General features: G+C 54.3%; 1 protein-coding gene across 3 annotated transcripts; it reads left to right on the top strand.

The window, feature by feature from the left end:
- Window positions 1-321: 321 nt before the first annotated feature.
- Window positions 322-12,503, top strand: RHBG (Rh family B glycoprotein). Of its 3 annotated transcripts, none has more exons than XM_040998370.1 (11): window positions 322-527; window positions 5,415-5,601; window positions 6,039-6,189; window positions 6,341-6,488; window positions 9,318-9,484; window positions 9,744-9,881; window positions 10,015-10,148; window positions 10,748-10,869; window positions 11,737-11,810; window positions 12,012-12,096; window positions 12,464-12,503. In XM_040998370.1, exons 1-10 carry the CDS (start codon window positions 362-364, stop codon window positions 12,075-12,077), a joined length of 1,353 nt encoding a protein of 450 aa, XP_040854304.1. In that variant the 5' UTR covers window positions 322-361; the 3' UTR covers window positions 12,078-12,096; window positions 12,464-12,503. The 3 variants fall into 3 exon arrangements, with proteins under 3 accessions (XP_040854304.1, XP_040854305.1, XP_040854303.1); XM_040998371.1 differs by having other exon boundaries at window positions 12,012-12,122; window positions 12,464-12,483; XM_040998369.1 differs by having other exon boundaries at window positions 12,012-12,496.
- Window positions 12,504-12,760: the final 257 nt, after the last annotated feature.

Consider the following 12,760-nt stretch of genomic DNA (forward strand, 5'->3'; position numbering starts at 1 on the left):
GCACCGAGTTGGAGGAGTGTGTGCCCACAGAGGTGCCCACAGAGGCGCCCCCAGAAGTGCTGGGCTGAGGCTTCCAGTCCTTGTCCCGCGCCAAGTTGTAAGCCCGGGTCTAACCCCTGCTGCTCACGCTGTTCTTCCTCACTTAAAGGGGCCCGGGAATGGACCTCCCGTGGACGCGTCCCTCCGTGGGCAGGACCTCCCCTTGCCATGGGCTGGCCCTCTTGTGGGCGTGTCTCCCGTGGGCGTGACCCCCTGGGCAGGGCCTCTCTCGGGCTAAACCTGCCGAGCCTGCCCCGGGAGTGTCAGTCCCCGCGGCGCGTCCTCGCCCACGCAGCCGTAGTGGTTTCATGGTCCCTGTCCCATGGCGGGCCGGCGACTGCAGCTGCCCTTGCTGTGCCTGCTCTTGCAGGGCGCTACCGCCATCCTCTTTGCCATCTTCGTCCGTTACGACCAGGAAACCGACGCTGCCAGGTGGCACTGGGGCAACCACAGTAACACGGACAATGAATTTTACTTTCGCTACCCAAGTGAGTGCGGGTGAGGGTGTACCGGGGAGCTCTGTAGGGTCGGGGTGAGGGGTAATCCAGCAGCCGCTGTGAGATGAAGGGGAAGGGGATCCCATTCTAGATGCCCTCTCACCAGGGTCGCCCATGGCCCAGGTACTGTGCTAAAGTGAAGGTGGCATATGCATGACCTCATGTAGCCTAATGAAGCAGAAAAAAGGTGGGGAAACTGAGGCAGAGGGAGACCAGTGGGTGGCTCTGCATCAGGCAGTGAGAAGTGGAGGAGCTGGGAATTTCTTTTAAGATTAATTTATTTTTACTGAGAAGGCAGAATTACAGACAGAAGATCTTCCATCCATTGGTTCACTCCTCAAATGGCCACAATAGTTGGAGCTGAGCTGATCCATTAAGCCAGGAGCCAGGAGCTTCTTCTGGGTCTCCAGACTGCTTTGGGCCCTCCTCGAATGCATTCCGAGGCCACAAGCAGGAGCTGGATGGGAAGTGGAGCAGCAGGGATACAGATCAGCACCCATGTGGGATCCCAGCACTTGCAAGGTGTGGATTTAGCCATCAAGTCATTGAGCTAGGCACACAGGAAGGCATTTCTTTCTTTTTTCTTTCTTTTTTTCCTTCCTTCCTTCCTTCCTTCCTTCCTTCCTTCCTTCCTTCCTTCCTTCCTTCCTTCCTTCCTTCCAGATTTATTTCTTATGTTTATTGGAAAGTGAGATATACAGAGGAGAAGAGACAGAGGGCAAGATCTTATGTCCAATGATTCACTCCCCTAGCAGTCACGATGGCCAGAGCTGAACCAATTCGAAACCAGGAGCCTGGAGCCTCTTCTGGGTCTCCCATACGAGTGCAGGGTCCCATCCTGCACTCCTTGGGCCATCCTTGACTGATTTCCCAGGCTACAAGCAGGGAGCTGGATGGGAAGCAGGATGGCCAGGACACGAACCAGTGCCCATATGGGATTCCGGCGTGTGCATGGCAAGGACTTTAGCCACTAGGCTACTGTGCTGGGCCCAGGAAGTCATTTTCTAAATCAGTTGTCCCCTCCCCATCTGAGCCAGGAGGCAAAAGATGCTTTGGTCTGCAGGATATTAATCCAAACCAGCACCTCCTATGAAAGCCTGCAGGCTGTTCTTCATCTCCTTCCAGGAGGCAAAGCTGGAGGCTGACTGGCCCCACCTCACTCTGGGCCTGAGCCCCAGCAAAACGAAGCTGGTGAGGCTGAGGCAGAGGGTGAGGTAGACATCAGGACATGAAGCCACAAGGTCCCCAGCATTCAGGACTGAAGGAGCCAGAGTCTCTCCCTCTCTGTGTCAATCCCACGGCAGCTGGATTCAGCATGAGAACCACAGAGACAGGCATCTAGCCCAGCCACTAAGAATGTTGGGTCCAGTGCAATAAGGTAGTGGTTGAAGTCCTCGCCTTGAACGCACCGGGATCCCATATGGGCACTGGTTCTAATCCCGGCAGTTCCACTTCCCATCCAGCTCCCTGCCTGTGGCCTGGGAAAGCAATCGAGGACAGCCCAAAGCCTTGGGACCCTGCGCCTGTGTGGGAGACCCGGAAGAAGTTCCTGGCACCTGGCTTCAGATTGGCGTGGCTCCAGCCGTTGCGGCTGCTTGGGGAGTAAACCATTGGGATGGAAGCTCTTCCTCTTTGTCTCTGCTCCTCTCTGTAGATCTGCCTTTCCAATAAAAATAAATAAATCTTTAAAAAATAATAAATGAAAAAAAAATTTTTTTAAAGGAATATGCTTGTTGCTTCTGCATCCAGCACTGGAAAGGGCTGGGTCCCATCTCAGCTCCACCCCTGGTACCAGCTTCTGGCTGAGGCACACCTTGAGATGGGCAGCGAGTGATAAGCTGATTGGCTGGGTCCCTGCCATCCATAAGCAAGTCTTGGCTTGGGTTTCAGGCTAAGTCCCGGGTTTGGCGCAGTCCACTGCCAGCTATTTGCGGGCCTGTAGGGGGGCAATGAACCAATGGATGTGTCTCTCTCTCTGCATTTTAGATACATAAAAGAAGTGAATAAAAAAATGTTAAGAATCAGAGCGCAGAAGCAAAAGGGCAGATGCTCGGGCCACCTGGAAACACAGGGAGTTGGTCGGGGAGGAGGAGAAGATCCGGTCAGTGGGGGCAGGCAGAAGTGAGCTGTGGTCCGAAGCTCTGACCTGCCTCCTTGGTCCCCTCCTGGGGCCTCAAAACCATAATGTGAGAGCTCGGACCCCACCCTGTGACCGCCATGCTGGGCAGGCTTTCCTGTGCCATGAGGTTGCCAAGACAGCCAGCTGTGGGCTGTGGGTTCCTGCAGTCTTTTTTTTTTTCCCCCATTTGCATTCTTGTGGACTTCAAACTTGCCTGTGGGAGAAGGCTGGAGAAGAGGCAGTGAGAGGTCCCAGGTCCTGGAGCTTTGATGAGCCGGGTCCTCCCCTGTCCCCATGCCAGGGAAAGGGGTCAGGGCCAGAGCGAGGTGTGCTCACTGGCCTTGGACTCGGGAGATGAAAGCGAGTGCTGCAGCTGTGGCAGAGCCCTGGTACTGGCCAAGGCCAAGGGGCCAGGAATGGCCCTCTGAGTCTGCCTGGTCCGTGCCTCTCAGAGATGGAGAGAGAGCCAGAGAGGTCACGTCCCTGCCCACCGTCACACAGCTAGCTACTAATACAGCCAGCCGAGAAGCAGGGATCATGATTCCCTATGGACAGCCTTCCCCCTGCACTGAAAGCCTCTGATTTTTTTTTAAAAAAAGAGGTATTTTTATTGGAAAGGCAGATTTATAGAGAGAAGGAGAAATGGAAAAATCTTCCATCTGCTGGTTCACTCCCCAAATGGCCACAACAGCCAGAGCTAAGCTGATCCAAAGCCAGAAGCCAGGAGCTTCTTCTGGATCTCCCATGTGGGTGCAGGATTCCAAGGCTTTGGGCCATCCTCTAGTGCTTTCTCAGGCCACAGGCAGGGAGCTGGATGGGAAGTAGAACAGCCGGGATTAGAACCAGTGCTTGCAAGGGGAGGATCAGCCATCTGAGCCATCACGCCGGGCCCTGCTGGGCTATATGATCTGGGTGGTTTGGGAGAGCAGACAGTTTTAGAGAAACAGTCAGTGTTGGGGACACATGGGGAAGACAGCCGACTCTCAAACTGGGGCATGTCCAACCCCCTGCTTGCAAACTCATTTCCTGTCCTCCCCTTGATACACACACAGACACATACACACACATACACATTCAAAGCCCACAGGTTAGTTTCTCTCAAAGTTACCAATTGTATCTAAACTTCAAAACTAATTTTCTGGCTTGGTATTTCTTCAGACTAAATTTAAAAAATAAAAAGAGCACCATGGTTTGTTTTTCCTGTAGGGTCTACCTCTTCCTGCAAGAGACATGAGGTCATTTAGAGCAAAACCGTGTGTCTGGGGCAGGTGTTAGGTGTGGCAGCGAAGGGCTGCATCCCATTGCACGGTGCCTGGCTACAAGTTTTGGCTCAGTTCCTGAATCCGGCTGCCTGCTAATGTGCACCCAGGGGATGACTCACGTGGGGCCTGTCACCCACATGGCAGACCTGGATTGCGCTCTGGACTCCTGGTGTTGGCCTAGCCCAGGCCTAGACATTGTGGGCATTTGGGAGCCACATCCAATAGATAGGCACGTTCTGTCTCTCTGTCAAATACATTTGAAAAGAAAATTTAAAAAATTACGTCTCACAGAAAGTAGAACTTTAAAATATATATATAAGATAACTCTAATTTTAAAAAATTAAGGACCCAGTGGCGTGGTCTAGCGGCTAAAGTCCTCGCCTTGAACACACCAGGATCCCATATGGGCGCCGGTTCTAATCCCGGCAGCTCCACTTCCCATCCAGCTCCCTGCTTGTGGCCTGGGAAAGCAGTTGAGGACGACCCAAAGCCTTGGGACCCTGCACCTGCGTGGGAGACCTAGAGGAGGTTCCTGGCTCCTGGCTCCGGATTGGCACAGCACCAGCTGTTGTGCTCACTTGGGGAGTGAATCATCAGACGGAAGATCTTCCTCTCTATCTCTCCTTCTCTATATATATCTGACTTTGTAATAAAAATAAATAAATCTTTAAAAATTTTTTAAAAATAAAAAATAAAAAGTTAAGAGGTGGGACCTCATGCAATGGCTCACTGGCAAAATCCTCACCTTGTAAGTGCTGCTGAGGTCCCATATGGGTGCTGATTCATGTCCTGGCTGTTCCACTTCCCATCCAACTCTCTGCCTGTGACCTGAGAAAGCACTGGAGGATGGCCCAAAGCCTTGGAATCCTGCACCCACATGGGAGATCCAGAAGAAGCTCCTGGCTCCTGGCTTTGGATCAGCTTAGCTCTGGCTGTTGTGGCCGTTTGGGGAGTGAGCCAGCAGATGGAAGATCTTTCTGTGTCTACTTTTCTGTAAATCTGATCTGCCTTTAAAAATGACACAAAACACAAAAATGAGGTGGAGACTTTGGAGCAGGATGGGTGGTGGTTAGATAGCAAAAATGACTTTCTAGCATGAAGAAAGGGTTGGAAGGAAAAAATAAATAAATAAAACCCGAAAGGGAATTTTGAACACAAGTTACACCTTCCAGCAGCCAGGCTGGAGAGCTGGGTGGATGGCAGTGGGGGAGGAAGGAGTAGGGCCAGGAATGAGCAAATGAACAGGGCAAAGGGCCCTGTTCCCTTGCTCTGACACGGGGCAGTAGCCCTGTTCCGGGTCCTGCTGCCCCAAGCCTGCTGACTCTGCGCAGGTGGCTCAGGGTTGCAAAGCTCCACCATGCCTGGGGGTCTTACAGGCTCAGTGACACCCACACCCCGAAGCAGCCCCGGCTGGGGAGGGCTGGAGGTGGCAGGGTGGTTGATGGGTCCCAGCCCAGCAGCTCCTAAATACCTCCCGGGGCCCCCTGTCCCCCGCAGGCTTCCAGGACGTGCACGCCATGGTCTTCGTGGGTTTCGGCTTCCTCATGGTTTTCCTCCAGCGTTACGGCTACAGCAGCCTGGGTTTCACCTTCCTCCTGGCCGCCTTCACCCTACAGTGGGCCACGCTGGTCCAGGGCTTCCTTCGCTCCTACCGGGATGGCCACATCCCGGTGGGCATGGAGAGGTGGGCAGCAGTGCCTCCCCAAGCCCACGGGCGCCTCCCTGGCTCAGGTGTTTAGCTCTGTCCATCCGTCCCCTCGCTGCCCCATTTCTTCTAGCAGCCTCCATCCACGCACATAGCCCCACTTTGGTTTTCTAGGGGTCCCCCCACCCACTACCCAGGAGCTGTTGGGAGGACAGAGGGCTGGATGGAAAAGGGTACGAGGGATAACAGAACTCAAGACACAAGTTCTGCTTCTGCCACGTACTGTAAGCAGTGTCAGCCAAAACCAACCAACAAACAAAAAACAAAACAAAAGTTGGAGGGGACCCCAGGTGACAGTCAGGCCAACGCAAGCTGGGGCCCGGTTGCTTCTGCTGCAGCCCTGAACCCCACGTGGCGCTGCCCAGCAGCAGCAATAGTAAGGAAACCTCCCTCTCTCTGCTCTCTCTGGCGTCCAGCATGATCGACGCCGACTTCTGCGCGGGCGCCCTGCTCATCTCGCTGGGCGCGGTCTTGGGCAGGACCGGGCCTGCGCAGCTACTTCTCATGGCCCTCCTGGAGGTGGCGCTCTTCGGCCTCAATGAGTTTGTGCTCCTCTGTCTGTTGGAAGTGAGAACCGGGCAGGGATGAGGACTGTGGGCTTGGGGTGGCGGGGCGCAGTGAAGGATACTGGGAGAGAGTCCTCCCACGGGAGGGGAGGACCACGGGGCTGAGCAGGCGCGGCCCCTTCATCTTAGCTTCCTCCTAACCCTGCCCCCAGGTGAGAGATGCAGGCGGCTCTATGACCATCCATACATTCGGGGCCTACTTCGGGCTGGTCCTCTCACGAGTCCTCTACAAGCCCCATCTGGAAAAGAGCAAGCACCGCCAGGGCTCTGTCTACCATTCGGATCTCTTTGCCATGATAGGTGAGGTGTGCTGGAGGTGGGGCGGTATGGAGAGAGGGTACTTCCTGATGCCCACGTGGGAGACCTGGGATAAGTTCCTGAATTTGGCCTGGCCTAGCAGCCCTGAATGAGTGATGGGAATGCACTTGCTCTCTGTGTCTCACGTGTAGCCTTCCAAAGTGCCCACTGGAAACAAGACTCCTTAGCCTGGCAAGCAGCCCCTGCAGGTGTCGGCCCTCTTCTGCCCTTCTCCTTCTCGCTCCCCTAGCCTCACCCTTCCCACTCTAGCCCTTCCCACAGCCCTTCCATCTGGGGCTGGGCATGCCTGGTTCCCTGGGGACAACCTGTATCCACCCTTGATGCTGTGGTGCTCTGAAGGACCCAAGGGCTTTTGCACCCACAGGGCACAGGGGAGGTCTCCACCCAGGAGCCTCAGAAACATGTCCTGGTCCTTCTCTGCATGCGCCCCTGGGCCTCTACTTGCCTGTCTGTCTTCCTAAACAACAGCTGGAAAAGGAAATCCGTGGTATTTTTTGTTTAAGATTTATTTATTGAAAAGGCATTAAGTTGAATTTACAAATAAACAAAAAAAAATGTTAAAACAAACAAAAAAGGCAGATTTAGGGCCTGGCATGGTAGCCTAGAAGCTAAAGTCCTTGCCTTGCACACGCTGGAATCCCACATGGGTGCTGGTTCGTGTCCCAGCGGCCCCGCTTCCCATCCAGCTCCCTGCCTGTGGCCTGGGAAAGCAGTCGAGGACGGCCCAAAGTCTTGGGACCCTGCACCCACGTGGGAAATCTGAAAGAGGCTCCTGGATCCTGGCTTTGGAATGGCTCAGTTCTGGCTGTTGTGGCCATTTGGAGAGTGAATCATCAGATGGAAGCTCTTCCTCTTTGTCTCTGCTCCTCTCTGTATATATGACTTTCCAGTAAAAATAAAATAAATCCAGAAGGAAGGAAGGAAGGAAGGAAGGAAGGAAGGAAGGAAGGAAGGAAGGAAAAAAGAAAGAAAGAAAGAAAGAAAGAAAGAAAGAAAGAAAGAAAGAAAGAAAGAAAGAAAGAAAAAGAGCAGACTTACAGATAAAGGAGAGACAGAAAGAAAGATCTTCCATTTGCTTGTTTACTCCCCAAGTGGCCAACGGCCAGAGCTGAGCTTCGATCTGAAGCCAGGAGCTTCCTCTGGGTCTCCCACGTGGGTACAGAGTGCCAAGGCGTTGGGCAGTCCTCAACAGCTTTCCCAGGCCACAAGTAGGGAGCTGGAAAGGAAGTGGAGCCGCTGGGATATGAAATGGCATTCATATGGGATCCCGATGCATGCAAGGATAGAGCTTTAGTCATTAGGCTACCACACTGGGCTCAATCAGTGATATTTGCTCACAGAAGATATGCAATAGGGATCACAGCTCCTGTCCCTATGATAAGGAGAGAAGCTACATTTTAAAAAAAGAGAAAGAAAGAAAGAAAAAAGATAAAGAAAAATATTTATTTTTATTTAGGACCTATTGTGATGGCTCAATTGCTAAATCCTCACTTTGCAAGTGCCAGGATCTCATTGAGCACCAGTTTGTGTCCTGACTGCTCCACTTCCCTTCCAGCTCCCTGCTTGTGGCCTGGGAAAGCAGTGGAAAATGGCCCAAAGCCTTGGGACCCTACACCCACGCACATGGGAGACCCAGAAGAAGCTCCTGGCTTTGGATTGGCTCAGTTCTGGCCTTTGCAGCCACTTGGGAAGTGAACTAGTTGATAAAGAATTTTCTTTTTGTCTTTCCTTCTATGTAAAGGTCTGCCTTTCCAATATAAAAATAAATAGATCATTAAAATTATTTATTTATTTGGAAGACAGAATTTGAGAGAGAAAGAGAGAGAGACCTTTCACTTGCTGGTCTTTCTTCAAATGACCACAATGGTCAGGGCTTGGCCAGATTAAAACCAGAAGGCAGGAGTTGCCTCTGGGTCTCCCACGTGGAGGCAGGGTTCCAGTGACTCAAGCCGTCCTCTACTGCTTTCTCAGCCGTAAGCAGGGAGCTGGGTGGCAAGTGAAACAGCCAGGATTTGAACCGGGTTACATATGAGAATGGCGACACTGCAGGCGGTGGCTTTACTCACTGAGCCACTGCTGTGGAGTGACTTAAAACTCTGGGCTGCTCTGAGGTCCCCAGGCATTCCTAGAGATGTACCTTTTCGTGGAGCCTCTGCCTCCCAAGCTCCCATTCTTTAGGAATGCGGGTTCCTGGGCCCTAGAAGGTGCTTTTGGGAGTGTGGGTTTTACTCAAGATGGCAGGGCAGCAGGGAGAAGACACACACAAACCTCTGGACACCTCAGTCCCTGAGCCTCCACCTCGTGGACCCTGTAGGGCCTCCAGCTTTCTCCTTCTCCAGTCCCACATTCTGGCTGCCAGGCATGCAGACAAGGTCGGTCCAGGGCACCCCAAGCAGAGGCCCTGGCTGAACATGGCAGGGTATACCCTGGCTAGAGGCAGTTCAGCTTGTAAAGAGGTTTTCCTGTTGAGGACCTAGGACAGTAAAACCCCCTCTGCCTGTTTTTTTGTTGTTGTTGTTGTTGTTGTTTTTTTTTTTTTTTTCCTTTTCTAACACAAAAAATTCAACACGGTGGTTTTCTTTCATGTTGGGACCCTTCAATGCCTGCCGTCTGTTGAGTGCTTAGTACTTGCTAAGCACTGGACCGGGCATTGCCTTGTTTGGTCTTCCTTTTAGAGGTGTCAGTCCTACTTTGTGGAGGGGGAAAGCTGAGGCTGCTGAGAGCAGGTGGCTTGCCTGCTGTGTCACATGTCATACCTTACATGGGAGCCATTGATTCTCTCACCCCCCACCTGCCTGGCCCACCTCTTAGGGACCATGTTCCTGTGGATATTCTGGCCCAGCTTCAACTCAGCACTCACATCGAGGGGGGCTGGGCAGCCCCGGACAGCCCTCAACACATACTACTCACTGACCGCCAGCACCCTCAGCACCTTTGCCTTGTCAGCCCTGGTTGAGGAGGATGGGCGGTTGGACATGGTATGGGGTCGGGGGAGAGGAAAGAGGGTCTGGGGGGACAGGGAACTCTGACACCCCACATGGGAGAGTCTCCAAGGCCAGAAGGACATAGAAGGCAAAGGGGGCTCTGCCCTGGCAGGGATGGGGTGGGGCCAGCGGGGTGGGAGATGACCTAAAAAGACCAGGTTGTCGGTTAGGTGGCGGGGGACTTCCAGAAGCCCCTCTGGGGGCTGAGCATCTGGAAATGCTTCCTGTGTCTTGCTCTTTTCTGCTCCCACAGGTCCATGTCCAAAATGCAGCGCTGGCAGGGGGTGTGGTGGTGGGCACGGCCAGTGAGATGATGCTGACCCCATTTGGCGCCCTGGCAGCCGGTTGCCTGGCTGGGGCTGTCTCCACACTGGGGTACAAGTTCTTCACGGTAGAGTTGCTTCTTGGGTCCTGGGTTGAATGTGCAGTACCTTTGCTGCTATGTCCCGTGCACCCAGGGTTGTGGGTCAGGGGTGGTGATGGGAGAGGGAATGCCAAGGCTGATGAGCCATCATATCCTCCAGCCCATCCTTGAATCAAAATTCAAAATCCAAGACACATGTGGTGTTCACAACCTCCATGGGATGCCAGGTGTCCTGGGGGCCCTCCTGGGGGCTCTCGTGACTGGACTGGCCACCCATGATGCTTACGGAGATGGGTGAGTGTCCCTCATTGCATACTTCAGTCACTCTTCCAGCGCGACTTTCCTCACTCTTCTCCTCTGTGGACCAATGGTACGTTGTGTCTGCTTCTATCCATTCCATCCACTCAGCTATCAATCTACCCACCCATCCACCCACCCACCCACCCATCCCACTAATCCACCTATCTCTTCAACCATCCACCTTCTGGAGCCAAAGAAATGGCATTGAAAAAGCCCAACTTGGACACTCCCTCCCGGCCCTCAGGCAAGGGCAGTGGGAGGTTATCCAGGAGTGTTAGTATTACTAAAATGTTGGTGGAGCCAAGTGACCGTTAGGATGTCTGTTTTTGCACATGAGAGGAAAGGCAGGCGTGAGTGACCTTCAAATCGGATCCTGAGGGGTGTGAGGGCGCCTGCTGGCCTGGAAGGGAGGGAGGGCACTCTGGCTGTGGGTCTGCCTAAGCACAGGCCTGAACGTGGACCTCAGGCTCCCTAGAGGCCCTTCTGACTCTTCGTGCCCACAGTTGGTGTACCAGTGCAGCGGTCAGCCCTGCCCTGTGCCCCACCCCCATGCCCCCCTCCCACAGCCCCTGCACAATGACCTCTCCCCGCAGCCTACAGACTGTGTTCCCGCTCATCGCAGAGGGCCAGCGCAGTGCCACCTCTCAGGCCGTATACCAGCTCTTTGGGCTGTTTGTCACGTTGGCCTTTGCCTCCGCAGGTGGTGGCCTTGTAGGTGAGTGACCTTGGCTAGGAGAGTGAGCGACTGGCAGGAGAACCAGGCAGGGAGGAAGAAGGAGGGGTGGGGGGTGCTGTGGGGGAGAGGCCACAGGGTCCCTTGACCTTGATGTTGATGCATTCCTTTGGATAGGTATTAAGAATTCACTTGGCACCAGGTGATGCACTGGGCTGTGGGCTCAGGGGTGACTTCCATCATGTGGGTGCCAAGGGAGGCTGGGGACCCCCTCTGGGGATGCTTAGCTGGGTGTGACTCCCCTGTGCTGCTCCCTCTGCCCACTAGAGGGCAGTCTAACATCAGGCTGAGGCCCAGAAAGGACACGCTGAGCCAACTGTGTGACAGCCCCAGCAGCAGTGAGGGAAGGAGCGTGCCTGACTCACCCGGGCTAGGCCAGGGCACACACAAAAAAAGAAAGGCTCCCTCCCACAGGGGCAGACCGCCCTCAGCCCTGGGCCAGGCAGTCCTTCCTGCCAACTGACTCAGTATCCCTGCTCGCCCACTTTCACACACACACACAGTCCTTAATAAGCAATCACTCTCCAAGCCCCTCCTGGGTGGGAGGCTGTGGAGAGCTGGGTCGCTTCATGACAGAATCGTGACTTAGTCCGTGACCAGCTGATGCAAACTTGAACAGCCTGACTTGCATCTGAAGTATGAGGAGGTATTCAGCTCACAGGGCGGCTGGGCTTTGCTAACGGGGCCTGGCACATCATGACAAGTGCAGCTAGACTTTACTGAGCCAGGCACCTGCTGACCATATGCTCCACCCCCAACTTGCCTTCCTCCCCCCACCTCCGCCCCAGGGCCTCTCCCATGGTGACAGGAGGCAGAGCCTCGGCCTCACCTAGCCCCTGCCCCCATCAGGATTCCTGCTCAGGCTGCCCTACCTGGACGCACCTTCTGACTCCCAGTGCTACGAGGATCAGATCTACTGGGAGGTGAGATGCAGATGCCTCAGCCTCATTCCTGCAGGGCCCTTGTGTCCTCTCACCCTGCTTGGCCTGCCTGCCCCAGGCTCTGGGCTCCAGCTCACCCTCTTCCTTCCTTGCCTACTCCTCCCCCAGGCTACACGCCAGCCCGCCTGCCCTGTCTGTGGTCTGTGCCAGTTCACTCTCCCATAACCCCATCCTGCTTCACAGGTGCCTGAGGTGCATGACAAAGTCCAGGAAGCTCTGAGAATGGAGGAGGCTGACAGTCAGGCCTGAGCTGCCGCAGCCCCTGCAGGTTCCCCGTGCTTCCGGTGTAAAGTGGTACCTGTTAGGGAGTGGGGGGGGGGGAGGATTAAGGGGAGTGCTTATCTGGTCCCTATACCTCCTGTAGGCAGGCAAGAAAGTCAGAAGGGGCCCCCCACTGCCAAAGGCAGCTTCTCCCCAGGAAGATGGTGGAGGGACAGGGGTGTGTCGGGGAAGTGGAGGTGGGCGTGGGAGAGAGAGCCTCAACAATCATCCTGGTCCTGCCCATTGAGAAGTGTGGGCAAAAGAACCCAATGGGAGGAGCCAACCTGGTGATACAGCGGATTGAGCCTGTGCTTGTGGTGCCAGTATCCTGTAAGGTGTCAGTTCAAGTACTGGCCGCTCTGCTTCCCATCCAGCTCCCTGCTTATGACCTGGGAAAGCAGCAGAGGATGGCCCAAAGCCACGGGACCCTGCACCTGTATGGGAGACTCAGAAGAAGCTCCTGGCTCCTGGTTTCAGATTGGCTCACTCTAGCCATTACAGCCACTTGGGAGAGTGAACCAGTGGATGAAGATCTTTTTCTCTCTCTCCTTCTTTCTATGTAACTATGTCTTGTCAATGAGAATAAATAAATCTTTAAGAAAAGAGGGACCCAGTGGCAAACTCCCAAATAGCTGTTGACCTTTCCCCGCATGTCTCACGGTCACGGTGAA

Source organism: Ochotona curzoniae, unplaced genomic scaffold, assembly GCF_017591425.1.
Source record: "Ochotona curzoniae isolate NIBS_2020 unplaced genomic scaffold, NIBS_Ocur_1.0 scaffold_1037, whole genome shotgun sequence".
NCBI classification, from domain to species: domain Eukaryota; kingdom Metazoa; phylum Chordata; class Mammalia; order Lagomorpha; family Ochotonidae; genus Ochotona; species Ochotona curzoniae.